The following is a 26,671-nucleotide window of genomic DNA, read 5'->3' on the forward strand; positions in this document are numbered from 1 at the left end:
CTGGTGTTCTGTTTTTCTATTAATGTAAATTTTTATCTTAGGCCTCACCTTTCCTTTTTTTTCCTTCATCAGAGAATTGGAAGTAAAATTGGTTAGTTGTAAAAATATATATTGCTTCCTAGAGTTACCATTTTTTCCTCTTTATGTTATTTTGACCTACCTAGATCTATCTACATTTTATTAAACTTTGCTATAGGCTGCCTGAAATCCTTGTGTATAGATGTTAAAACAGAAAAACTAAATAAAATCCTGATGTTTACTTTATACCAGTATCTATGTGTGAAGAACTCCCCCAATTTTTTTATATACACAAATCTCTTGAGAAGAAACAGGATTTAAATCTTTTACAATAGGTTTAACAAATTGTTTCATGTCCTTCAATTTCCTTGTTGATAAAACAGGGATTATAGTTCTTAATCTTAGTTTTCGATAGTTCTTAAGGTTATCCCACTATTTTGTAGTACTTTTAGAAAATTTTCACATATTGAAGATTTTCAACAAGTGAGTTTTTCCTGAGAAGTGTGAAGAATGTTTTATCAGTTGCTTCTTAAAATAGCTTAAATTTCTTGGCTAGAACATTTATCTGTAAAAGTTAGTCATTCACTTTTAACTTTTGGCTGCTGATCTTTTATGATTCAATGAATTATTTTTGCTTTAAAGGTTAAATCTGTTGTGTAAGAGCCAATTGGTATGTTAGAAATGTTAAATAAAACAGTACTGCTTGAAATTATATTTGATTTACTTATTTAAAAGAAAAAAATGCTCCCTAGGAAAAAAATCTCATTCCTTTAGGCTATATGTTAATAGAAGCAGACAATTAAGTAGAATTACTTAATGTCTTTACCTTTTGCCAAGTTTAAAAAGAAAACAGAGGTATATTTTTGTTGTGTCATTAAAGGAACAAAATAATAAAAGTTGAGCAGTTCAGTAATTGAATACCTGAAGATGTGTGATAAATTCTCTAGAGCTTTCCAAATATTGGCTAATAACACTCATGAAATTCCATAACTCAGTTTGTGTAAACATAATCAAAGAAATTTTTTTCTCTATAAATTGAATATTTTTATTTCATTTGAATTAAATAAAATAAATATTTTCACTGAAATTGTTATATTTTGTTAAAATAAAAAATTTATTGATAAGTGTTTGTAAATGTTAGGAACACCTGACGGATGTTATCCCTCCTTTGCCTACCTAGGAAGTTGTGTTTATCTTTCCTTATTTGCCTGGTAAGTTAGGCTCACGGAGTGAGGCTCTCCTCCCGATGGCAGCTGACTCCAGACTCCTGGGGCTGCTTCTCTTCAATTTTTGCCATTTTCCTCTCTGTCACTGCTGTCACTCAATGTCACGAAAAGCAGTCTTTGCTCCTTCTTTATTACCCATTCCTTCTAAATTCTTGCCTGATCTGCTGTGAGCTGGTAACTTAGATTTCCCGGTTAGAAGAGTTGCTGGTTGAAGTTCAAGTAAAATTTCGAGGATTGTGAAAGATTCTAGAGAGAGGGGCTTAGTATCCAGTAAGGGCTCAAGAAGGGTAATTGAACCAGATGGTGAATTTATTAGTTGGCTGACCGGGATCTTTCCTTAACATATGCCTTCCCGCCACCCCAGAGACAGGTGTTTTAATCCACCAAACATTCTTCATTCTGTTCGCAAAGAGTCGGACACGACTGAGCGACTGAACTGAAACATTCTTGGATGCCTTCTTATATGCTTGGGCGCTGGGGATGCAAGAAGAATGAGCAACAATTCTTTTCCCTCTTGTGGGAGGGAGAAAAAATTGACTCTGTTCCCCATGCTGTACATTTCATCCGCATGACTCATTTACTTTGAAATTTGAAGTCTGTACTTCTTAATCTCTCTCACCCATTTCACTCATTCCTCTGCTTCCTTCCCCTCTGCCCTCTGGCACCGACTTGTTAGTTCTCTGTATCTATGAGTCTGTTTCTGTTGTGTTTGTTCATTTGTGTTTTTTTTTAGATTCCAAATATAACTGAAATCATACTGTATTTATCTCTATCTGCCTTATTTCTCTTAGCATAACACCTTCTAGGTCTATCTGTTGTCACAACTGACAAGGTTTCATTCTTTTTATGGCTGAATGTTATTCCATTGTGTCTCTGTGTGTGGGTCTGTGACCGTTTGCCCCAGCTTCTTCATCAGTTCATCTGTCAGTGGTCACTTAGGTTGTTTCCTTGACTGTCATAAGTGATGCTGTTATGAATGTTGGGGTGCGTGAATCTTCCTGGTTTGGTGTCTTCATGTTTTGGATACAAACCCAGGAGTGGGACTGTGGGATCATGTGGTCGTCCTCTTTTTAGTTTTTTCGAGGAACCTCTGTACTTTTTTCTCCTGTCGCTGCCTCAGTTTACATTCCCACCGGCAGTGCACACGGGATCCCTTTTCTCCACACCCTTGTCAACATTTGTGTTTGTGGCCTTTTGTCGGTAGCCATTCTGATAGGTGTGAGTTGGTGTCTGACTTCTGATTTGCATCTCTCTGACTCGGAATGTTGAGCATCTTCTCAGGTGCCCAGGGTGCTTTGAAAACACTCCCAAGTCGGCATTCTCAAGGAGGGATTTTGTAAATCGTGGGATGAGCTGAGTTGAAATTATGAATATGATTTGGCGAAGAAAGTAAAGGTCGGGTTTTTTAACCTGGTGAAGGGGAAGAGAATGACGGGAGGAGTGAGGCGTGCTGGCTGGCGGTTGAGGGTAGGACTCTAGGGAGGAATGCAGACAACCAGAACACAAAAGGTGGGTGGGTGTGGATGGCGAGAGGCTGGGGGTCAGCGGGGTCTGCTCGCAGAAGGCCGTTGACATGGTGCTGAGGAGTGTAGCTGTCACTCTGAAAGCTGGGTGGGCTTGCTGTTAGACACAGAAGTGCCTGGTGGGACTTGCAGGTGGGACGGTGATTGGCTGTCTTGTGAGAGGGAGAAAGGGACTGTGAGGCTGGAAGCATATGGGGGGAGTCACTATTTCAGATGCTTGATAGCATCCGAAACTTGTTAATATTGTGCAGATAGCAGAGAAATTGTGTTTGCACCATAAATTTTGTTTCATTGGGAATATTTAGAATGTTTTGCTCATCTAATACTTTAATGCTATAATTTTGTTAAAGTTTTAAATATCCTCTGAAAACTCTTTCCCCTGCCCGTATCAACTACCTTATAGCTGTTTAAACATCTTTAACCCAGCAAATTAAAACTATAGCCCAGATAGTATTGTTTTAAAATCTTTTCTTTTTCTTAAACATTAAAAACACTTCCTCTTTTTTGGCTTGGAAGAAGTGCTGGAAATAGTGAAAGGTACAAGATTGATTCTGATAGTACCTCCTTTTTTGCTATTTTGAAAAGTTGATTCATCATTAGAATTAGCAAGTTTATTTGAAACAGTTTCACAAAGTAAATAGATCTTTACAGAAAGCCCTGCACTACTGAGCTCTTAGACATGTTCACTGATTTAAATTGTACATTGTCAAAGTTAGTCTTGAGTAACAGAGATATGTTGTTTGTAGGTATTTAAAAGTATTATTTTAATGGAAAAGTAGTGTGTGGAGGAGCTGCCTATTGATATAATCAGGCTGTCTCTGTGTTTCTAACGTGTTTTCTCTAGACCAGTGGTTTTTAATATAAGGGCTGTTAAGTTTCTCTGTTTTAATTTTGTAAGGGTGGTCCTACTTTTGGTTTAAATTTTTTTATTTTTAGTTTTATTTCTTTGGGTTCAGAGAACATAGTCTTAAATATACATTGACTTTGTTTTTGTGACTGTGTAAACAGTTAGTTTTAGTCATTGTTCCTTGGAAACTTGAGGAGGTGTAGTCTTTGAAAAGTTCAAAGTTTATATCTGTTTAATTTATTAAGTGGAAAAAAGATTGAGTTAAAACCTAAATCCAGCTTCACGTTTTGCTTGATATTTATATTATTCAGACCACAAAGACTCATTCGTGTTGAGTCTTTACTCTCTATTATGCATTTCATCAATAGACAATTATCACTTTATTGAATTCTTTTGTTCTGAATTATTCATTATTTATACTTTATAGATTTTGTTCATATTTCAGTACACTAATTTTTTTAATTGAAGTATAGTTGATTTACAGTATTGTTCCAACCTTTGCTATACAGCAAAGTAACTCAGTTATATACATATGTTCTTCCTTTTTTTTCAATAGTCTTTTCCATTATGGCTTATCACAGGATATTTAATACAATTCCCTGTGCTGTGCATCAGGAGCTTGTTGTTTATCCATTCTAAGTCTAATAGTTCGCATCTGCCAACCCCAGACTCTCATTTCATCCCTTTTCTTCCTCGCGTCCCCCTTGACAACCACAAGTCTGTTCTCTGTGTCTATGAGTCTGTTTCTGTTTTGTAGGTAGGTTTTTTTTTTGGTGCCATATTTTAAACTTATCAAATGATCCATGTAACAGGTTTACTTTATATAAATAATTTTTCATGTTAGTTTCCATATCTTTTCCATGGAAAGCTGAGATGAGAACCACAGTGTTTTCTTTCTTCTACCATCTACTGATGCTGTCCTTTTAGCAGCACATTTATAGAAACATGTGGTTATGATTTGCCAGTCTTGTCTAATGTATCTTACCTTTCTCTTCATACTTTATGCATAACTTTCAGTTTAAAAGATACAACTACTATTTGAGTCGTAAGCTATCTAGAAATTTATGATGGTGGAACATTTGCTCTGAATCAGCCTTGTTACCTGAAGAAAGATTATATAGTTTAATATTGCATTGTTTTTTTTAATTATTTGGCTCTGCCTGTTTCATGTCTTAAGTAAATTTGGGATCCCTTTGAGGGCAGAGATCATGTCTCTTGAACTAGTGCCTTTTCCCCACATACTTATCATTGTGTTCAGGAGACAGTAAGTCCAGTAAGTTACTGGGTGAGAGGTTTACATATAATGTTCGAAGTTGGAACAATTAAGCACTAGAAACTAGGAGGAATTTTTGGTTCCTTAAGTTTTTATATTTTGTTTATTTTTATTTATTATTAGAGTTCATCATGTTAAATTCTTAAAACTTGAGCTTTTAAAAAAATTTAGGTGTGCTGTTTATTCTCTCCTACCATTAAAAGAATCCCAGCATGTATTGTTTATTCTTACCGAGAGGAATACATTTGTGTTATTTAATGATAAAATTTTATGTCATTCTCCATGACATTTGCATATTGGCCCCTACAGTTGACTGTGGTCCCCTGATTGGTGTTTAAACGTTTGCAGAAAGAGAAGCTGCTCATGGTGTTGGGGTCCCTTGGAGACACCGTGTGCTACCATAAAAGCAGCGTCAGTCTGGAGCAGCCCGAGGCGCTGGTCGTGCACCACAGGATGGCCTTTGTCAGCATCTCTCTGTTTGCTGTCCGGCTCCTGCAGACGCTGCTCCCTGTGGAAAAGGTAAGGCAGGCAGTGTGGCTTGTTTGTAGTTTACTGGGTGTTACGGTCCCTGTTGTAATTCTTTCTGATTGTTTCACGGTGTACAGAGATTATACTGGAAATGTAGAAGTTGAGAAATGGCTAATTTTAACATATTTGACTAGTTTTGATAAATTAGTTGATAGAAAAAAGCACTCATTTTGTAAAGTTCTTTTTTTTTTTTAAGGTGATTTTTAAAAATTCTTGTGAAGCATGTTTAGAAAAATACATTCTTACTAAGTGACCGTGTTGTTGTTGTTCAGTCACTAAGTCGTGTCTGACTCTTTGCAGCCTCATGGACTACAGCACGCCAGGCTCCCCTGTCCTTCACTGTCTCCCAGAGTTTGCTCAGACTTGTGTCCACTGAGTCGGTGATGCTGTCTAGCCATCTCATCCTCGGCTGCCCCCTTCTCCTTTGGCCTTCATTCTAAGTGACTATATCTCTGTTTAAAAAGTGACCATCCCCCCCACACAACATGAGGTAGAACACGGCCAGCGTTTCACTGCCCCCTCCTCTCCTTTATCTCTCCTGCCTCCGCCCCGCCCCCAGCTAAACTCCTTTCTGACATCTGTCACCATAGAAGAGTTTGTCTGTTGTTGAACTTTATATAAATAGACTTACAAAGTGTTCACTCGCTCAAGTTTTTTGTTTTTGAGATTCATCGTTGTTGTTGCTTGTAGCAGTTTGTTAATTTTTATCACAAAATATTATTCCATTATGTGACTGTATGTTAAAGGTGATTTTAATCAGTGTGACTATTTCTTTTAAATCCCCTATTGACTGTACTTTTAATTGGAGGATATATCTCTGCATTTGAATGTTAGTAGTAAAAATATCTCAAATGACTCATATGCAAGTGTTGTGAAGTGGACTTACTGCAAAAAGAAGGGTGTGGTATCATGCTTAACTGAAGGTATGGGAGAAATCACTGTAGCTAAAGAACTGTTTCCTGTGTCTTTTATTGTCCTTTGTTATAGGTACTTTCCCTTTTGTTTCCTGGAATCTGCAGAGCATGTAGTCTAAACTCCATTTAATAACACATATGCAATATATGTGATATATTACCAGGCCATCTGGGAAAATCAAAATAAAACATTAAAATTTAAATATAGTATTTTGCTTTAGGGAAAAGTAACATCATTTCTGTTGATTTTAATTTTTAACTTTTATTCACTAGTCATTATATTTCTGAAAAGCATAACCCCCTGTTAAAGAGTGACAATTTTCCAAGTCATTTGTTGTTGGTTAGTCATTCAGTAATGTCTGACTCTCTGTGATCCCATGGACTGTAGCACGCTAGGCTTCCCTGTCCTTCACTGTTTTCTGGAGTTTGCTCAAACTCATGTCCATTGAGTCAGTGATGCCTTTCAGCCATCTCATCCTCTGTTACTCCCTTCTCCTCCTGCCCTCAATCTTTCCCAGGATCAGCGTCTTTTCCAGTGAGTCGGCTCTTTGCATCAGGTAGCCAAAGTATTGGAGCTTCAGCTTCAGCATCAGTCCTTCCAGTGAATATTCAGGGTTGATTTCCTTTAGCATTGACTGGTTTGATCTCCTTGCAGTCCAAGGGACTCTCAAAAGTCTTCTCCAGCACCACAGTTCGAAAGCATCAATTCTTCAGCACTCAGCTTTCTTTATGGTCAACATTCACCTCTGTACATGACTACTGGAAAAGTCATAGCTTTGACTGTATATACCTTTGTTGGCAAAGTGATGTCTCTGCTTTTTAATACACTGTCTAGGTTTGTCATAACTTTTCTCCCAAGGAGCAGGCATCTTTTAATTTAATAAATCCCAAGGCATAAACATAATTCATAAAAGACTGGAATTGCATTTAAAATATAGGTGTCTCACTTTACATAATAATATCATATAACTGAAAACTTGGTAGTACTACAATAACTGGTTGAGTATTACCAGACTCAACATTCTATGTGTTGACTATTGTTGGAAAAGTTACTTGTTAGTTGTACCATAGAGCTGAATTTTTGCTTTTTTGATTATAGATATTTTTCATCTATATGCTTATTTGGGCAGGAATCAATTAAAATAAAAATCAGTAATTTATTTTATTTGAATAGAATGATGTAAAGCCAATTCTCCGTGACTTTTTTTCCTTAAGATACTTCAGTTCAGTACAGTTCGGTCGCTCAGTCGTGTCCGACTCTTTGCGACCCCATGAATTGCAGCACGCCAGGCCTCCTTGTCCATCACCAGCTCCTGGAGTTTACCCAAACTCATGTCCATTGAGTCGGTGATGCCATCCAGCCATCTCATCCTCTGTCGTCCCCTTCTCTTCCTGCCCCCAATCCTTCCCAGCATCAGGGTCTTTTCCAATGAGTCAACTCTTCTCATGAGGTGGCCAAAGTATTGGAGTTTCAGCTTCAACATCAGTCCTTCAAATGCACACCCAGGACTGATCTCCTTTAGGATGGACTGGTTGGATCTCCTTGCAGTCCAAGGGACTCTCAAGAGCCTTCTCCAGCACCGCAGTTCAAAAGCATCAGTTCTTGGGCACTCAACTTTCTTCACAGTCCAACTCTCACATCTATACATGACTACTGGAAAAACCATAGCCTTGACTAGATGGACCTTTGTTGGCAAAGTAATGTCTCTGCTTTTTAATATGCTGTCCATGTTGGTCATAACTTCCTTCCAAAGAGTAAGCATCTTTTAATTTCATGGCTGCAGTCACCATCTGCAGTGATTTTGGAGCCCAGAAAAATAAAGTCTGACACTGTTTCCCCATCTATTTCCCATGAAGTGATGAGACCGGATGCCATGATGTTAGTTTTCTGAATGTTGAGCTTAAAGCCAACTTTTTCACTCTTCTTTCACTTCATCAAGAGGCTTCTTAGTTCCTCTTCACTTTCTGCCATAAGGGTGGTGTTATCTGCATATCTGAGGTTATTGATGTTTCTCCTGGCAATCTTGATTCCAGCTTGTGCTTCCTCCAGCCCAGCGTTTCTCATGATGTACTCTGCATGCGAGTTAAATAAGCAGGGTGACAATATACAGCCTTGACGTACTCCTTTTCCTATTTGGAACCAGTTTGTTGTTCCATGTCCAGTTCTAGCTATTGCTTCCTGACCTGCATACAGGTTTCTCAAGAGGCAGGTCAGGTGGTCTGGTATTCCCATCTCTTTCAGAATTTTCCACAGTTTATTGTGATCCACACAGTCAAGGGCTTTGGCATAGTCAATAAAGCAGAAATAGATGTTTTTCTGGAACTCTCTTGCTTCTTCGATGATCCAGTGGATGTTGTCAATTTGATGTCTGGTTCCTCTGCCTTTTCTAAAACCAGCTTGAACATCTGGAAGTTCACGGTTCACATATTCCTGAAGCCTGGTTTGGAGAATTTTGAGCATTACTTTACTAGCGTGTAAGATGAATGCAGTTGTGCGTTAGTTTGAGCAGTCTTTGACATTGCCTTTCTTTGGGACTGGAATGAAAACTGACCTTTTCCAGTCCTGTGGCCACTGCTGAGTTTTCCAGATTTGCTGGCATGTTGAGTGCAGCACTTTCACAGCATCATCTTTCAGGATTTGAAATAACTCAACTGGAATTCCATCACCTCCACTAGCTTTGTTTGTAGTGATGCTTCCTAAGGCCCACTTGACTTCACATTTCAGGATGTCTGGCTCTAGGTGAGTGATCACACCATCGTGATTATCTGGGTCGTTAAGATACTTACTTTTCTTGTATTTGAAGGCAAATCAATATCTGCAATTTTTGGTAGCTCTTTTAAATATATAGCTTGGAACTTCATTAAAGCAGTAAATGGGTTAATGAAGAGATTGTAGTAAAAGTATTAGCTTATAGATGGTTATAATTGCTTTGATTGAGAACTTTAAAGTGAAATTTAAAGATAAATGCTCTTCTTCCATTGCTGTTAAATTTTTCCTTTAGTTGATATAAATACAAGGTTTTACTGCCCTCTGCCTGTTGCTAGCCCACCAGAAACTGAACTTGAATCTGACTCTGAAACTTTCTACACTGAAAGTAGCTTTTAAATATTTGAGTTGCCACTTACCAAATATGTAATTGGAAGTTGGAAAACGATAGTATGACTCTGTGTAAGGATTTCCTGAGTTTGAAAGTTTTGACAGAATGCCCTGGAAGACCTTTTCTGAAATTGAGAATTGCTGGTTTTTAGATGAATTTGGAGAATATCCATGTACAGGTTGAAAGGAGGCATTGGTAATCTTATGAAAAATGCTCTGCTCGGGTAAATCAAATTGATGAAACAAATGATGTTGACTCCTTTTTACCTAATGGTGGCAATGGCATCCCACTGAAGTATCTTCACTTCTAGTCCCACCTGACTGACATGTGAGTAATGCTCAGAGGACTACGGTCCTCAGTCTGGGGTGTCAACTGTGACGGGTCCTCTGGCCCTGGCGAGGATTAAATGTACGCCCTTACCTTGGTGCTCTGAGTTCCTGAGATGAATTTCAGATGTAGGAATGTAGAATGAAAATGTCAGAATTCCTGAATGATGGGTGAGAAGAGGAAAGAAAGGTAATTAATATTTATTGAGTGGGATATACCACATACTTTACGTGCTTAATCCACACGTCAGCTATTTTTATTTTTCTGCCTGAAGTCAGAGAAAGCTCTTTTAAACTAGAACACAGCGTCTTTGGAGTTGATCCACTAGGATTTACTCTCTCAGTGCAGTGCCCAACTCACTCAGTCTTTTTTGCTAATTCCTCTCTATCTTCCTACCCCTTAAAGGGGCAGAACCCCAAGACTGGGCATGCCCCTCATGAAATGTCATCCCATTTTAAGTCTTTAAATGCCATTTGTTTGGCAAGATCTCCCAAACTTATATTCCTAGACCACTTGTGTCATCTGAAGCCCAAACTCCTATGTATATCCTGTATCTTTTTGCCTTCTTCACTTGACAGTTAGTATCTCCAGCTTAACAGGTCCCAAGCCTAGTTCTTTGCTTCCCTCCCAAGTGTGTTCTTCCTGTGATCTTCCCACCTCAGTAAATGACACTTTCATTCTGGTTGGTAGTTGATCATGAGAAAACCTTACAGGCATCCTTGATTCCTGTCTCTCATACACTTAGGTCCAATCCCTGGACAAAGTGTCTTTCTCCCTTGAACACTGGTCCAGAGCCTGAGTACTTCCCACCTCTCCCACTGCTACTGCCTGAGTTGAAGCTGCCATCCCGTCTTGCCTGGGTTGTTGCAGTGACCTCCTCCTTGGTCCCTCAGCTTCCACCATTGCCCTTTTCCACCTGTTCTGTTTGGACTGATCCTGATAATTCGCCCGAAACCTTCCAGTGCCCCCTCAGAGGACAAGTCCTTTGGATGACCTGAAGCCTTCCCTGATCTGGCACCACTGCCCCCGGAGGCCGTCGCCCCGCGCTAGCTACTGGCCTCCTTGCTGCCAAAGAGGCTCCATGTCTGAGCCTTTGTACTTGCTGTTCCCTCCGCTGTGACTGCTTTTCCCTCAGACGTCCACATGGCTCCTGACTCCCAGGTCTCCACTTAAATGTTGCCTTGTCAGAGGCTTTCCTCTGTCACCCCTCGGGCCCTGTCCATCCTCCCTGTCTCCTGTTTTTAGAATTTTCTCAGCACTCCTAGCTGCACCTGACAAGTGTGGCTGACTCTTTGCTTTCTCCACTGGAATGTTAACTTCATGAGGGCAGAGGTTCTGTGTCTCTTCCCGCTGCGTCTCTGGGACCTGAAATGGTACCCGCATACAGAGTGGGCTCAGTGAGCGTGAGCCAAGGGAGCGAATAATTAGTCATGAGGTAATTTAGTTTCTCTTTCTTTTTTCCTTTAAGAGTGTTCTTCACAGAATAAGAGGAATTTCTCTTGACTTTATAATAGCTGCTGTCTTAATAGTTTTTTTTTTTCTGTGCTTAGTAACATAAAATTTTGATTCCTTTAGTTTTTGACTTTCATTTGGCAACTTTATTTCATGTAAAAGCATTGTTTAGCTGATTTAGCTCTTAGGCCTTCAGGCAGTTAATGATTATCCTTAAAATAGGTTATCCATGAAAATATTATGACTAAACCTACTAAAATAAAGGCAGCATAGTACTGAGGTCTTCTCAAATGGTTTTCTCTGAATGTTTAATTTTCAGTTCTTTTCCTTTTCTTAGTTGATGCATAGAATTCTATCACAAAGCTAGTATCATTAAAAGAAAAAATCTAACAGGGTTTTCTTAGTTTTAAATCAATTAAGTTATAAAATGGGCCCCTTGATTTTATGCTAATTAAAGGTCAATTTTTTGTGAGTGTTCTAGAACTGTTTAAATATTATGTTGAATTTCTCCTTTCCCTTCTAAAACACAAAACCAAATAGAAATTAATTTCTGTTTAAATCAGTATATAGTTATACTTGATTTAGTGTTAGTCAATTCATTGTGTAGTTAATAAGCCCTGGGCTGTCTCCTCAGGGGTTGACTGCATTTTTTCCTGGACATCTGTGTGCACCTGCACGGGATACTTAGAGAGAGAGGCCTGGTGCCTTCTCTTTAGCTGCAGTGGCACCAACAGGTGTGGGCTCCAGGGGGAGGAATGCTAAGGGTTGCTGTGGGGAAGGGGAGGTAACCCAGACCCCAGGCTTTGGAAAGGAGTTGAAATTTGGACTTGGGATATTTTGGGCTTAGAAAAAATTGCACTGAACGAAAGTGTAGAGGTAAATTAAGTCTCGGGGGATAGAATTTTCTTTGGAAAAGCACGGACTTTGTGATAGAAAATTACTAAAAAAAGTTGAACTGCATTAAGATTATAGTTTACTGTATTTATCTAACAATGGTTAAATTTTTTTTTTTTCTTAATTTATCAAGGCAAGCCACTTTTTACCAGAGCCTATGTCAGCAGCATTATTTTTTATTTCTTTGGACATGCCTGTTTCTTTGGAATATCCAAACATTCACGAAGCTGTTGTGGCCTATTTGGAACAGCTGAATTCTGAAAACTACAGTATTTATAAACGAACTGCAGAGGCCGCTTATTCAATTGAGTGCACCTGTAACTTCCTGTCTGATGTTGGGAAGGAGGTAAAAAGTTTTGTTAAAGTCTCTTTAAAATTCTTTTGATAAAATGTTTAGAAAATTTAACCTGTAGTTTTCAAACTGACGGACATTTAACAATTGAATTCTTTGGGGTAGGATTCATTATTACTCAATGGCCCAACTGTAAGATTAAGGATATGATTTATATAAAATAAAATGAAGATTTGGATTAATGAATGGTGTATTTTCATGAGACCAGTGGTATTTTTTTTTAAACAATTATTATCAATATCTTTATTAGATTGAGTTCCTCTTTGAAGTGGTTTACTGTATGTGAACAGTGTGACAGGTGACATAAGCGGAATTATAAGGGCAAATTTAGTGCTTATTTGTAGACATATTTTTCCCTTAATATTTTATAGATCTACATTTATTTATATAAAGAGCCTGTTCTTTTGTTAAATAAAATTATGAACAACATTGTAAGGTAGAAGGCCTACTTTTGGTACCCTGTTACAGTAGTAATTATGTATTTGTTATTTATCCCTTTTAGGATGTTATTTGGTATGTTATCTAAATAACATAAATAAATAGCACTTTCTAAATGAAAGTGTTAATGAGTCTTAAAATAGACATTGCTTACAATAGTTGTTTACTGTATGAAATACCAAAATGGGGCCTGAAGATTTTGAAAAATTAGTAGCAAAATTCTTACTCCTTTTGGCCCCTACAGTGGACTTTTTGGGAACCTCATATTTTGAATTTTCCTTATTAACCAATTCTTGCTTATTTTTATTTTCTTTTCCCTTCCTCTTTATGGCCCTGTATCTTGTTTCCTCCATGACAGAATTTTGAATTGCTGTTTAGTTGAATTAGTCCTGTGGCATTTTGCATGGCCAGTTCATCACACATGTATTGATCGTCCCCTGTTTTCCTAGAACCTGTCAGGACGTTAGAAGGGGGAGGTGGATCTTAAAATACACGGGTTCCGCCTTGAGCTGCAGTTAATAGGGAGACAAGGACACAGTCGAGCCGTCAAAGAACATGCCACTCAGAGGTAAATAGTATAAAGTCTCCAGGGGTGTTGAGTTGAGCATTTTCCCCTTGTTTTTCCTCTGAGGCTGACCTTTTCGGTCTGCTTGTGGAGACGGTTGACTTAAGCAAATGTGAACAGTCTCAGGGCCTCTGGATGATCTAATTTCTTGAAGCTGCTTTGTTAGCTGTTGAGAATCTTACTGTATATGACCTTGACATTTACTGTTGCATTCTGCTTCTTTTTTAGGGAGAGAAGAATCTCTTAGAATTAGTGGAGCTGGCAGATCAAGCCTTACGTAGCTTTTCCTACCATCAGCATTTCCCCCTAATAAAGGAAATCATCTACATTTGTTCAAAAATGTAATTTTTTTTCTTAATATGATTATATTATTATAGGGTGTGTGTGTGTGTAAGTTTAGGGACAATGAAAATGAAACTGGCTTTCAGTCCTGTTATTTTTAGTTTAAATTGCTTTTATATGTTCTGATTTTTAAACTGTGGGTATATAGCTGTATTAGGACAGTTAAATGTTTTCTTCAGTAGTAAACTAGAAATGTCATGCTTGTAATCAACATGAATTATCCTTAGATTTTTATACTTTTTGATGTCTTTCCAAATAAGTGTTCAAATTTGTTAATTTATCTTTAACATTGTAATTAATAACTTGAGGGTTTTTTAAATGTAAATTTCATTATTCCTATCTTTTATATAGATTTTTGGGAAGCATAATGCAATGATTAACTTATTTTGGGGACATTGGAGCAGAGTTTGCTTTAAAACCTAGTATTTTCATTGCTTTTGAATAGAGTAAATTCCATGGTGATAAATATCCGTTAAATATGGAATTTATTTTTCTATCTCTCTCCTGCTCTATCAAGTCAATCACCTCACATAATTACCTGGTGAGAACTACATTGAAGATTTACTCTTAATACATATAAAATGTACAAGATAGTATTATAAGCAATGGTCCCCAGAACTTACGAGTCCTGTGTAACTGGAACCTTGTGTCCTTTGACCCACATCTCTGCATTTCTTCCGGTTCCTGGCAATCACCAGTTCTACATTCTGCTCCTATGAGTTGACTTTTGTAGATTCCACATACAGGTCCGATCATACAGTATTGTTTTTCTGTATCTTGGCCCATGCTACTTAGCATGTCCTTCAGCTTCGTTTGTATTGTTACAAATGATAGGATTTCCTTCCTTCTTCAGGCTGAATGGTATTCCATTATGGGGCTTTCCTGGTGGCTTAGTGGTAAAGAATCCGCTTGCCAGTGCAGGAAACACGGGTTCAATCCCTGGGTCAGGAAGACTCCTTAGAGTAGGAAATGGCAACCCACTCCAGTATCCTTGCCTAGAGACAAGGACAGAGGACAGAGGAGCCTGGCGGGATACAGTCCATGGGGTTGCAAAGAGCTGGACGTGACTTAGGGACTAAATAACAACAACATTCCGTTGTATATATTTAAACACTGATTGTTTTCATGTATTGGCTGTTGTGAATAATTCTAGAGTGAGCATGGGACTGCAGATATCTCTTTGAGAAACCGATTTCATTTCCTTTGGTTACATACTTAACAGTGGGACTGCTGGCTCATACAGTAGTTCTATTTTTAGTTTTTTGAGGAACTTCCCTACTGTTTTCCATAATGGCTGTACCGTTTTACATTCTAAATATAGTTTTCTAAAGACTTTTTTTTGTACTCTTGAAGAGAGGATATTCTCTTTCTTAAAGCAAGTCATGTGCTAAGTTGCTTCAGTTGTGTCTGACTCGTTGCTACCGGCATGCACTGGAGCCCACCAGGCTCCTCTAAGCATGGGATTTCCCAGGCAAGAATACTGGAGTGGGTTGCCATTTCCTTCTCCAGGAAATCTTCCCAACCCAGGGATCGAATTCTCATCTCCCATGTCTTCTGCATTGGCAGGTGGATTCTTTTACCACTGAACCACCTGGGAATCCCAACTTGTTTTAAGCCTACTTAAAACAAGTAGACTTGGCTAAGTATTAATTCTAGGTTGGTTAAATAAGACCCCAGTTGGAGGAACTGGAGAGGGAAGAAACCCTGTTCGCTGTGCTTTTCCATGTCATGGTTAGTAACTTACTTGCCTCCTACCAGCTGGAAGTCCACGCAGGCCAGTCCTTTACTACAAGGAGAAAGTCAGAAGGTGTTTCTGCGGATGTTATCTCACCCTTTGCTACACGTGAAAGTTGAAACCTACCACTGCTGTCTGGAAATTGTTAAGGTAGGTTGTTCAGGTTTTTGTTTTTTCATTGGGGGAAGCATTAACAGTGGATTCTCTTATTATAGCACAAAACTAAGAATTATTACCATAAAAATAGATGGTAACTATTAGTCAACTCTAAAAAATTTATATTATTGCATGCGTGCTGTGTGTGTGTGTGTGTGTGCATGCTAAGTCACTTCAGTCGTGTCTGACTCTTGGCGACCCTACAGACCATAGCCCACCAGGCTCCTCTGTCCTTGGGATTCTCCAGGCAAGAATACTGGAGTAGATTACTGGGCCCTCCTTCAGGAGATCTTCCTGACCCGAGGATTGAACCCGTGTCTCTTAAGTCTCCTGCATTGGCAGGCAGGTTCTTTACCACTAGTGCCTCCTGGGAAGCCCCCCAAAATTGTTAGTCATCTCTAAAAAATTTATTCTATTAAATTCTGTAACTGCAAACTTGGTAAGTCTAGCATCTGAATTGCTTTATTAGAAGTTTTATTAAGAATTACATTTATGTTGTGTTATTTAATGGAAAAATGGTAAGGGAAAGTTGACTTGTATCAAGTATTCAAAGTGATTTCTATGTGCAGGAAAAGTTTTAGGTTATCACAGCTTAAATTTTATAGTTTCAGATCTGTTTTCTTAGTAATATTTTTCTTTTCTTTCTTTTGAAACAAATATTTCCTATATTTTTAAATTATAAAATATTTTAGGATAGAGTAGTACATAAATATTAACTACTTTGATATTGAAAAGAACACTGTACAAAGGACAGTATAGAAAAATATACATGTTCCCATGTACTCTTGAAAATGTCCTCTTGTATTCAATACTTTTATAAGTACTATCTAGGTATAATGTGTACATTTTGCCATTTTTACTTATGATCATTTGTTTTACAGGGAAATAAAAATTTAGTTACAACTGAGGCTTCTTTCCTTTCTCTTCTTCTTTCCTTCTGCCACCAATATAACATTCTTAAAAGTTGGTGTTTATCCTTCCTATTGGAGAAGGCAATGGGGACCCCCTCCAGTACTCTTGCCTGGAAATCCCATGGACAGAGAAGCCTGGTAGGCTGCAGTCCATGGGGTCACTAAGAGTCGGACATGACTGAGCGACTTCACTTTCACTTCTCACTTGCATTCACTGGAGAAGGAAATGGCAATCCACTCCAGTATTCTTGCCTGGAGAATGCCAGGGACAGCGGAGCCTGGTGGGCTGCCGTCTGTGGGGTCACACAAAGTCGGACACGGCTGAAGCGACTTAGCAGCAGCAGCAGCAACATCCTTCCTATCCATGTGTTTTACATACATGTCTCTATAAATCATGTATATTATTGTTTCTGCCTTTTTAAAGTAAATAATTTCATGCTGTATACATGTTTTTATGGCCTGTTCTTTTCATTTAATCTACCTAGTTCAGTCATCTTAACTGCTCTTTACTTTGAATGTATTTAGGTTTGGTCTACTTTTTACTGAAATAAAGTTTTTCAGTATTTTCAGTAACAGTCTGTAACTGATAGTGCATTTTTGAAAATGTCTTGATTTCATCTTACTCCTGAATGATTGATTAGCTGAATATAGAATCGTAGATTGACTGCTGTTTTTTCTTAGCGCTTTTCCAATACTCCTTTGCTCTTGTTAAGCTTCTATCATTGTTGAGAAGTCTGCTGTCAGTTAAGTTATAATTTCTTTGTATTTTTTTTCTCTCTACCTGCTTTTAAGATCTTTTCCTTATCTCTGCTGTTCTTCAGTTTCATTGCAGTATAACTTTGTACTAGGTATGTCATGCAGACTCAAAACTTGTCAAGAGAATCTTTATCTTCTACCAGTTAAAAGAAAAGTTTTAGTGACTTAAGTACTAAAATTGGATTTGAATTATAAAGAGAAGAAAGAAGAATCCTTTGGAAAAATCAGTGTCACTGATTTTTAAAAACTTTTTGTATTATTTTGCAGGAATGTTTAGGCATCCACAATATCAGTAAACCTGTGTCTTCCCTTTGTAATGGAATTCATTTTCTACTTCACCCAAAAGTTCTGTATGAAATCTCTGCATTTGGCATTCAAGACCCCAAAAATGAGGTATGCCATGTTAAGAGGAAGTGTCAATACAAAAGAGTAGTTCTGTAGATACTCAGTTAAATCAAGGTAATATTCTAATGTAACAAGACAGTAGGATGAAAAAGTAAAAAGAGACTTGTCTTTGATGTGTGGGTTCAGTTAAATTGTTGTTAAAAAAATGTTAAAAAAAATGAGGCTCAAAATACAGGACATCCTTGTTCTCAGAGAACTCAGATCAAACTGTCAGTTTTTCATCGAAGGTGTAGGAATGATGCAGTAGTTATAGTAAGGGTATTTCCATAAGAAACATTTTTATTCAATGGAAAAGTGTACTTTAAAGATAAAAAAAAGGGAAACCATTGAAGGGGGAAAGACTGGTTGAGAACAGAATGTGAGATGATGCTGCGGAAATAGGAACTCTGAAGGAAGAGGCATGGAGTGTCACAGGTAAGTAGGATGACTTGGCGGCCGCCTCACTGGGCTGCTGTCCTGTGTTGTTGGGCAGGTGAGCGCCGCGGCCAAGGCCATCCTGGTGCACCTGCTGCAGGGCCGACTGAGGGTGACGGCGCCAACCTGGAGCAAGTTCATGGAGTCTCTGTGCCCCGTCATCCCCGTGCTACAGGTACTCTGCGCTCACCCGCCTAGGCCACGGTTTCTGGGCGGTAAGCGTGACTGATTGAAACGCACGCCCTGGGGGAGACGGAGAGACGCCGGGCCGCTGTGTAGTCCGCCCGCGGGCCCTGTGTGTCTGGGTGGGAGGTTAAGAAGTGAGGCACTGGCATTCAGCACCGACTGTGAAAAATAGAGCTCAGCCTCATGTAAAGGTTTATAGGCAAAGCTAACCGTGCTCTTCAAGCAGACTTGATATAGAATGAAACTGGCTTCGTGGATTCTACCTGTTCATATATGGATTAGTGTGATAGGTTGATTACTGAGCCAGAGACACAGCTTTGTTAGCAGCCCTTCTGGGCTCAGGTAGAGGAGTGGGTTGCGTGCAGGGCCCCCCTCCCTTGGATGAGAAGGTGGGGAAGATGGGAAAGGCCCACCCTCACGGGAGCAGTGCTTCAGAAGACAGAGCCGGTGGCCGCAAGACTGCTTACCCCCTGCAGGCGCTCCCGCTGTGTGCGCAGGGTTGGGGTCAGCTCTGAATATCGGCAGGGGCCCCATCCAGGGCAGCGCCACAGCTAGACTCCTGGAGAAAAATTAGCATGTGTCAGGAAGGTTGGCACATTTTGCTGAAGTTCTCCAGTATTATTTTTTAAATACAGTTGGATATAGGCTTCTTACCTCATGTCGGTTATTTTGAAAAGTCCTTATTCAACTGAATTGAAAGAAATTTGTGAGTTGCCTGACAGGTCAACACAGTTTCTTATTTTCAAGGTAAAGAATCAAGCAGCATGTTATGTATATAGTCAAATCGTAACTTGCCTCTTGATGCAATCTGTTAGGGCTACGCCGACACTGAAGACCTTCTGGGGAAATGCATCCTCCACCTCAGCAGGGAGAGCCCGGAGACCGCTGGAGGGGTGCTGCCCTGTGCCGCCCGGCTGAGGTCCATGCTGCGGCTCCTGATGGTGAAGAAGCCCTCGTAAGTAGAGCAGGTCCTCTGAGCACTTGGGGCCACCGGAGCGTTCCGGGAAATGAGTGAATCGGTGTGGAGCCAGAGCAGGTCAGGGAGAGCGCTCCTCTTATCAGAGGGCGCCGTAGGCGGGCTTGTGGACGCTTTCCTTGTGCCCCATCCTCCTCCAGCCTCGCCACCAGGCCCGCCTGTGTAGTGGCCCCGCTGCCCTCACCGCTGGTCACAGCGCTGCTGCAGGCGAGCTGGAACCGGGCAGAGAAGCGGATGGCAGGAACCGTAGAGCGTTGGCGCTGTCTTCTCTCTTTAGAAAGTGTTAGCCTCCTGGAGTGAACCTTCCCCAATGAAATATTTTTTCTGAAAATTTAAGTTTTCCATGAAAGTGTGGTGGAGCAGTTGCCTCACATACTGGCGTCTGTTGTTGCTGTTCAGCCGCTCAGACGTGTCTGACTCTGCAACCCCATGGACTGCGTCATGCCGGGCTTCCTGGGGCTTACCAGCGTGTGGGTGTATTTCCATCTTGTTTAGCTTGTCCTCTTACTAGGGGAACTGAAGAAGTGTCCTTTCCTCCACCGTTCATGTGTCATTTTAACTAAAAGGAGAGGAGGAGAGAAGGACTGTCTTCCTTCCTTCTCCATCAGTGCAGCATGAATCTTCTGTTACTCTTGGTGTAGCAGGGGTTAGATTTTTCCCTCACCAAGAAGAGAAAAAACACTTAAAAGTCCCGATGGATCAGCAGTGATGACGAGAAAGGACTGGCTGGAAAGACTGGGGGACACAGACAGACGTTCTCTTGATGATGGGTAATTTTGTTTTCCCCTTACCTAATCAGGATGATACAGTGGCTTCTTTGTAAACAGGTAGTCAGATGAAAAAATAAGTAGGTGAAATAAAGTAAAATGATAAGAGAATGGAAGGAGGAAAATCGGGGGATTGTAAGAACACATGCCTCATGCAGAGAGGAGAGCTGTGGGTGATGCCAGAGTGGGTGGGGGACGGGGTTAGTGCGTGCGCTCCTCGGCGTCGAGCTTCTGCAAGTGCTCCCGAGACCCTGGGCAGTGTCTTTATCACTGCTGTGCTCGTTTAGTGCTCCCTTCCTCAAGTTCGGTGATTTAGCAAAACAGATGTTTATTTCTGGATCGCCTTTCCCGGCCCGAAGTCTCCAGGTAAACAGAAACGTTGTTCTCAGGCAGAACATTCTAGGGGCTTAGCGATCCCCTCCCAGCAGCCAAGGGCACGGGTAAGGCAGTTCTGTTACCCAGAGCTTAAAGCAGTGTAAATCAGTGCGTCATTGTTTTCATTATTTGACTAATCCTCCCTCGTCTCACTAGACCATAAACTCTATTAGGCAGGAACCCTGTCCACTGGCTATTCTTTATATCCTCAGACCTTCATTGACCACCTTGGGCATAAATTTGCTCAAAATATATTCGTTGAAAGAAACTAGTGTAGGGAAATAATCGGATTCTGGTGCTTAAGTTTATCTCCCAGAGGAAGAGATGCATAAATCCGTGTTTGATGTGTCCCCTCTAGCCTTTTCCCTGGGGGTGGTGGCTGCCCCGTGACCCCAGACGCTAATGCAGAGCACTGGCACAAAGGAAGAGCATCGTGTGGTGACACAGCAGAGGGGAGAGGGGGCTTTGCCTGGCTTCCCGCACCATCTTGGAGCAAATATTTGCCTTCCAAAGATGGTACCTGCTAGTAATACGGTAAATTCCTGCTTTCCGTTGATTTGGGAAGCCCTCAGGGACTGTGGTCGGCTGTAACCTGGCAGCACGACATGGCCCTTCTAGAACTGGGCGTGTAACCGAGAAAAGAGATTGTGTCAGTCACACTTTATTACTAATTGTAACAAAGCGAGATCAGTGACAGGGGACTTCAGGGTGAGGGAGCACAGGCTTGCAGGGGTAGGGAGGCCTGCGCGGGTGTGCAGGTTTTAACTGTAGTCTCACAAGTGGGACCTGAAGCCTGGAACTTGATTACCGCTTACAATGCTCCAGTGTCCATGCAGTTCAAGAACCTGTCTCTGTATCTCCCAGCTCACTGCTGCTCGTCCACTTGATGATTTTTCTAGTTTTCCATTTCATTGTCTAATAGTGGGCAGCACTTTTCTTGAAATCTCCCACCTTCCCACTCAACTGGCTTTAAAGCTAATCAAGTCCAGATAAAATAGAGTTTTGATGGGAGCTAGAAGTATTTGCATTTTCATATTTGAGGGGATCTATTTCACTCCGAGGATCTCACTTTAGCTGTTAACATAATTAGTGTCCTGGAGGTTCGACCTGTTGTCTGGACTCTGTTCCTGCATGTGTGATAGTTTTCATGATTGACTGAGGTAGATCACTCGACATGGAGGCAGGAGGCAGGATTTTTAATTTTTAATTTGAAGTTGAGGCGATATTGACTGTGAAGTTTGCAGTCACAGTGAGTCTGCATCTTCAGTTGTAATTATCAATTATTCTTTATTTCTGCTGCCTGTTTATAAATGTAAAATGCAAGAATAATTGTAGATATACAGTAAATATTTTAATAGAAAAGGTAAAATGTCATCTATAATGTCAGTATAGTAGAAAATGAAAAAGTGAAAGTGTTATCACTCAGTCGTGTCTGTTCTTTGTGACCCCATGGACTGTAGCCTGCCAGGCTCCTCTGTCAATGGGCTTCTCCAGGCAAGAATACTAGAGTGAGTATCCCATCCTTCTCCACGGGATCAAATCCGTGTCTCCAGCATTGCAAGCATATTCTTTACCATCTAAGCCACAAGGGAAGCATAAGCATCACTGATAATTGTGTTGATTTGTAATAATTCTTTGTGATCATGGGCTTTTCTAATTTCTATACCTTTTTTTTTTTAGCCGTTTATATTCAGTTTATGTTCTAAAATATTGACTTAAAGACTTTGTTTCTTCAGGGTCCGGGTGCTGGCATTAAAGCTCTTAGCATCTCACCTTTCAAGGGAAGAGGGGGCTGATACCAAGCGCCCTTCAATAGATGCCAGAGTTCTCTCCAGAGTTACTAACTTATTTATTGTGAAAAAACCTATTGAACTCAAATTGGATGACCGAAGAGAACTGATGATTAAGGTGACTCTAACTTTCAAGTTTATTCATTTGTTTATAGCTGTGTGATCTATTTTGTGTTACAGTCTTTGTTCCATTATACACCAGATAGGGAAAGAAGTGGTAGCTTCACACGTGAAGTTGAAGTTGTATCCCGGCTTTTTCTGGCTTCTGGAAAAAGCCAGAAATACATTTGTTTATTGAACAGATATTTCTTGACTGCCCAGTGTATGCCAGGCATCATGTCCCTTTTCATTGAGAATATACGCTAGAAAGGCAAATTCATTTGCGTAGTATCTTAAACACAACATAAGGCTAATCTCGAGGAAAGAAATTCTGTGATGACTCTTAAAAACAAATGTTACTGACATAAAAACTATTCTTTCTCTTCTCTCGAAAATATTAAAAAACAATATTCCTATGATAAAATTTTTCAGCCTTTTCATCACAGGAAAAGAATATAGAAGGCAAAGGCAGTTTCTCTTAAATATCTGTTACAGTGGTTCTGAGATACTTTTGTTAACCTCTTTTTCTGAAGCTTGGCTTTTCCCCTCTCTTCAGAGGTTTAGCCTTCACCTCCTGTCTGCCCAGGGCTGCACCCGAATCATGGTGGACTCGCGGGATCAGATAACAGCTCGCTGTCCGTTATCTTCATTGGTTCATTCCGGGTTTCATAGCTTCTCCTGTGACTCCAAGTGTGCAGTCTGGCAGTTTTTATTTAAGTTTAGACCAGCCCTTGAGGCCTGTGGCAGTGATGTAGAGCCACACATAATGCAATGGATTTTTTAAAATGGGGAAACACACTCAGCGTTCTCCTAACCTGAGTGTTCGGGGCCATGTGATGGCCCTGACAGGTGGTTGGAGAACCTTCCACGGGCCGTAGACCAGGTCCTGTTGGCGCCATCCTGCGTACTGAGCCCCTGGTGTCGCTCCTGGCCCTGTGTGTGGTGTGGTGGGAGGAGTGGGTTCTAGAACTGTCTTTCCCGAGTCCACGTTAGGGCTGCAGATGGCAGTGGGTGGGAGGAAGGAAGAGTGTGGTCTGTGTCCTTTTCTCTCCCCTGTTCCTGTTGTGTTTTGCATCCTCAGACTCTGTCCTGGCAGGAAGCGACGTTCGGGGACTGGTATGGGGCAGGGGCTGGTCGGAGAGCTGGGCAGCCCACCACAGAGAGCTCTCTGCTCCAGGGTGCTTGAGAGGGGCAAGGGGAGCGGGCCAGGGGGACTCCAGCTGGCGGCCTCTGGGAGCAGCGGAGAAATCCCGCGAGTCACGTATCTGGGGTCCCTGTTCTCAGGCTAGCTGGCTACCACCTGAAGTGATGTTTTGTAACTTGAATATTTTCTGTGAAATTGTTAAAAGTGGCTGCTAATGGGTTGTGAACGACTTCCTGGCAAAAACGTACATTAAGAGGAGAGACTTATTTGACATGATGACTCTCTGTTTTAGATCCTAACTCCCTCCCTGACCTAGCACATCTTTCTTCCAAATATAAATATATCGATTACTTAAATAAGTTGGCTTTTGAGCTTTTGTTTTTATGTTATGAACTATAGAATACTGTAGAATTTCACTGGAGAATTGGAAGTAGATGAAAAATAATTTTTTTTTCTTTTTGGTTTTCAGTTGGAGACTGTTGAGAAGGTGTATGAAATCTTTGTCTCAGATGATATTGATCTTGTTTTGAGAAAGTCAGCCGCAGAGCAGTTGGTGGTGATTATGCAAGGTGACGTCTTTTAAGGAACGTGCTGCTGAGAGTGGAATTTCAGATTACTGCAAACAGTAGTGCCAGGGGCTGGAAAACTGGTTTGTAGGCCATTCTGGCCTGTGGCCTGTTTTTCTTCTGCAGCCTTCAAGTTAAGGGTGATGTTTACGTTTTTAACAAATATGCAACAAAGGCCATATGTGGCCCACAGAGCCTGATATATTTACTATCTAGTTCTTTACAGAAAAAGTTTGCTGACCTCTGGTCTAGATTATGATTATTTGACCTGTGGAATGTCATCTGATAAGATTATCTTCCTTTTAAGATGTTGATATAATTCGAACAGTAAATTGCATCTTCCTTTCTCAGTTTACCTGGTACATGGTGTTCTGTTTGTTCCATTTTGCTTAAAGAAATCAATCAAATTGTACTTTGTGGATAGGTACAATAAAAATAATGCACTGTAACTATGTATTTTCCTTAAAGGTTTATCTTTAAAAAGAAGTAGCAGAATGTACTCTTAGCTTTGTTTGTAGTGTTGTTATTCTTAGTTTTTAGTGTTTTCCTATATGTGATGTGTGTAATTTATCGTTAATGTTTGAGAGAAGTACCTTTGCATTTACATAAAAGTATTTTTTTTCAACTTGGAAGGTGGCATATGATGAATGTTACCATTCTGATTGGAATGAGAGAGTAACATGGAAAGGCATATTCAACATATTTGTGGTTTTAATAACAGTAGTAGAAACTACAGAAAATCAGGCTCAGGGAAATGTGGAGAGCCTTGGCTAAGAAGATTAAAAAAAAGCTTTTAGAGAGTATTCTTTTGGTATTGTCCAATATTTCAAAAGGAAAGCTCATAATTTGGTATGCACTATATTAGAGGGTAGTGGAAACTGCCATTTTAAAGTGGCAGTTGAAGACAGTTACAGTGATAGTTACTAATTCAATATCAATTTTATGTTTGCATGTTTTTCTTAATGAGAATATAGGAGGACAAATTAAGAAAATTTGTCTGCAAGTTATGAAATACTTATATCTAACTTAGAAGCAATGAGAGTTTTTGGTCCTAATGGTATCTCTAGTACCTATGTGTGTGTATGTCTTAGTCTTTTAGGGATGCTGTAATAGAATACCACAGACTGGGTAACTTACAAACAACAAAAATTTATTCTCACAGTTCTGAATGCTGAAAGTCCAAGGTTACGGTGCGGTACATTCAGGGTCTGGTGAGAGCCCGTTTCTTGGTTCATAGTTGACTGTCTTCCTCCTGTGTCCTTACATGGAGAAGGGGCAACAAAGCTCTCTTCTTTCTATCAGGACACTAATCTCATTCAGGAAGCCTCCACCCTCATGATTGATGACCTCCCAGAAGCTCCACCTCCTTGAACCACCACACTGGAGACTGGGTTTCCCACAGATGAGCTCTGTGGGGACACACACACTCAGACCGTGCCAGTGTGTGCACACATGTCCGCACGAATGTGTTCACTGAAACAGAGTCGTGTTCTTTAGAAATATGTAGAGTATGTTACAGACCCTTTCTTTTATATTTTAAGAGTTGTATTAAGAGTTTGAGATTAAAGAACTTGTGTTAATAGAAAAATCATGTTCCAAGCAATATTTACACATTAGCTTGTGGAGAGTCTGAACGTTTTGAGATGATGGATTTGGAAAAGAGAAGAAATGCCAGTGAAAGAACCTAAAATAATTTTCCATGTACAAATTAAAGGATTCATTTGTATACTTAAATTCTGGTACTTTTCAGAATCTGAACTAGTTCATTTAATGATTCTTTTTAAATAGTTTTTTTACATTATAGAAGATGTGCTTGTTACTTAAAAGTTTTCAAATTGTTGAGATGTGTATAAAGTAAAAAGTTTAAGCTGTCATCCTCTAATTTTCAACTATTTTTAACAGTTTGAAAGTTGTGTAGATGTCTGTTCTGTATTTTTAAGACTATAGAAAATGTTCTTTAATTTTTAGTAACTTTTTTTTTTTTTTTGGTCTACAGATATTAAAATGCACGCTGTGGTGAAAAAATTGCGCTTAGTTGACAAGATAATTGAGTATTTAAGTGAATGTGTGCGTCAGGATGGTGAGGTAAGACATATTTTTACAGACTGCTGTTTTTATTAATTAAATTTGAAATGAATTCACCTGGATTTGGATGAGTTCTTGGAGTGTCAGTCTTGAGTAACACCCACGACCTGTTCATTTGTTTTTTTTTTTAATTTCTTAAAAGTGAACTCTCTAAAGGAAAAGTAACCTTAAAGTTTCTATTAGATACATAAGCAGAAGTATATACAAAACTTACTTTTAGTGGAAAACAATTCCTAATGTTTGCATTTTAGTGTCCCATAACTTTGGTGAAAAAGCATGAATTTAGAAGAAGATAATGTTATATTTTGGAGCTTCCCAGGTGGCACAGCTGGAAAGAATCTGCCTGTAATGCAGGTTCAATCCCTGGGTTGGGAAGATCCCCTGGAGGAGGAAATGGCAACCCACTCCAGTATTCTTGCCTGGAGAATCCCATGGACAGAGGAGCCTGGCGGGCTACAGTCCATGGGGTCACAAAGAGTCAGACACGACTGAGCACACATGCACGCACA

The 26,671-nt window shown here is 39.9% G+C and overlaps 1 protein-coding gene across 7 annotated transcripts in view; it reads left to right on the forward strand.

The window, feature by feature from the left end:
* The window catches only part of RTTN (rotatin), a 109,381-nt gene that overhangs the window by 17,935 nt on the left and 64,775 nt on the right, over positions 1-26,671 (forward strand). For all 7 annotated transcript variants that reach the window (XM_081562667.1, XM_081562668.1, XM_081562669.1 and 4 more), the window contains 10 exons: positions 5,236-5,406; positions 12,234-12,446; positions 13,684-13,796; positions 15,556-15,682; positions 17,623-17,748; positions 18,233-18,349; positions 19,176-19,315; positions 22,215-22,386; positions 23,981-24,080; positions 26,074-26,162. In XM_081562667.1, coding sequence (XP_081418793.1) covers positions 5,236-5,406; positions 12,234-12,446; positions 13,684-13,796; positions 15,556-15,682; positions 17,623-17,748; positions 18,233-18,349; positions 19,176-19,315; positions 22,215-22,386; positions 23,981-24,080; positions 26,074-26,162 — 1,368 coding nt within the window. The remainder of the gene's footprint in view (positions 1-5,235; positions 5,407-12,233; positions 12,447-13,683; positions 13,797-15,555; positions 15,683-17,622; positions 17,749-18,232; positions 18,350-19,175; positions 19,316-22,214; positions 22,387-23,980; positions 24,081-26,073; positions 26,163-26,671) is intronic.

This window comes from Giraffa tippelskirchi, chromosome 14 (assembly GCF_054371585.1).
Source record: "Giraffa tippelskirchi isolate mGirTip1 chromosome 14, T2T-mGirTip1v1.2.pri, whole genome shotgun sequence".
NCBI lineage: Eukaryota > Metazoa > Chordata > Mammalia > Artiodactyla > Giraffidae > Giraffa > Giraffa tippelskirchi.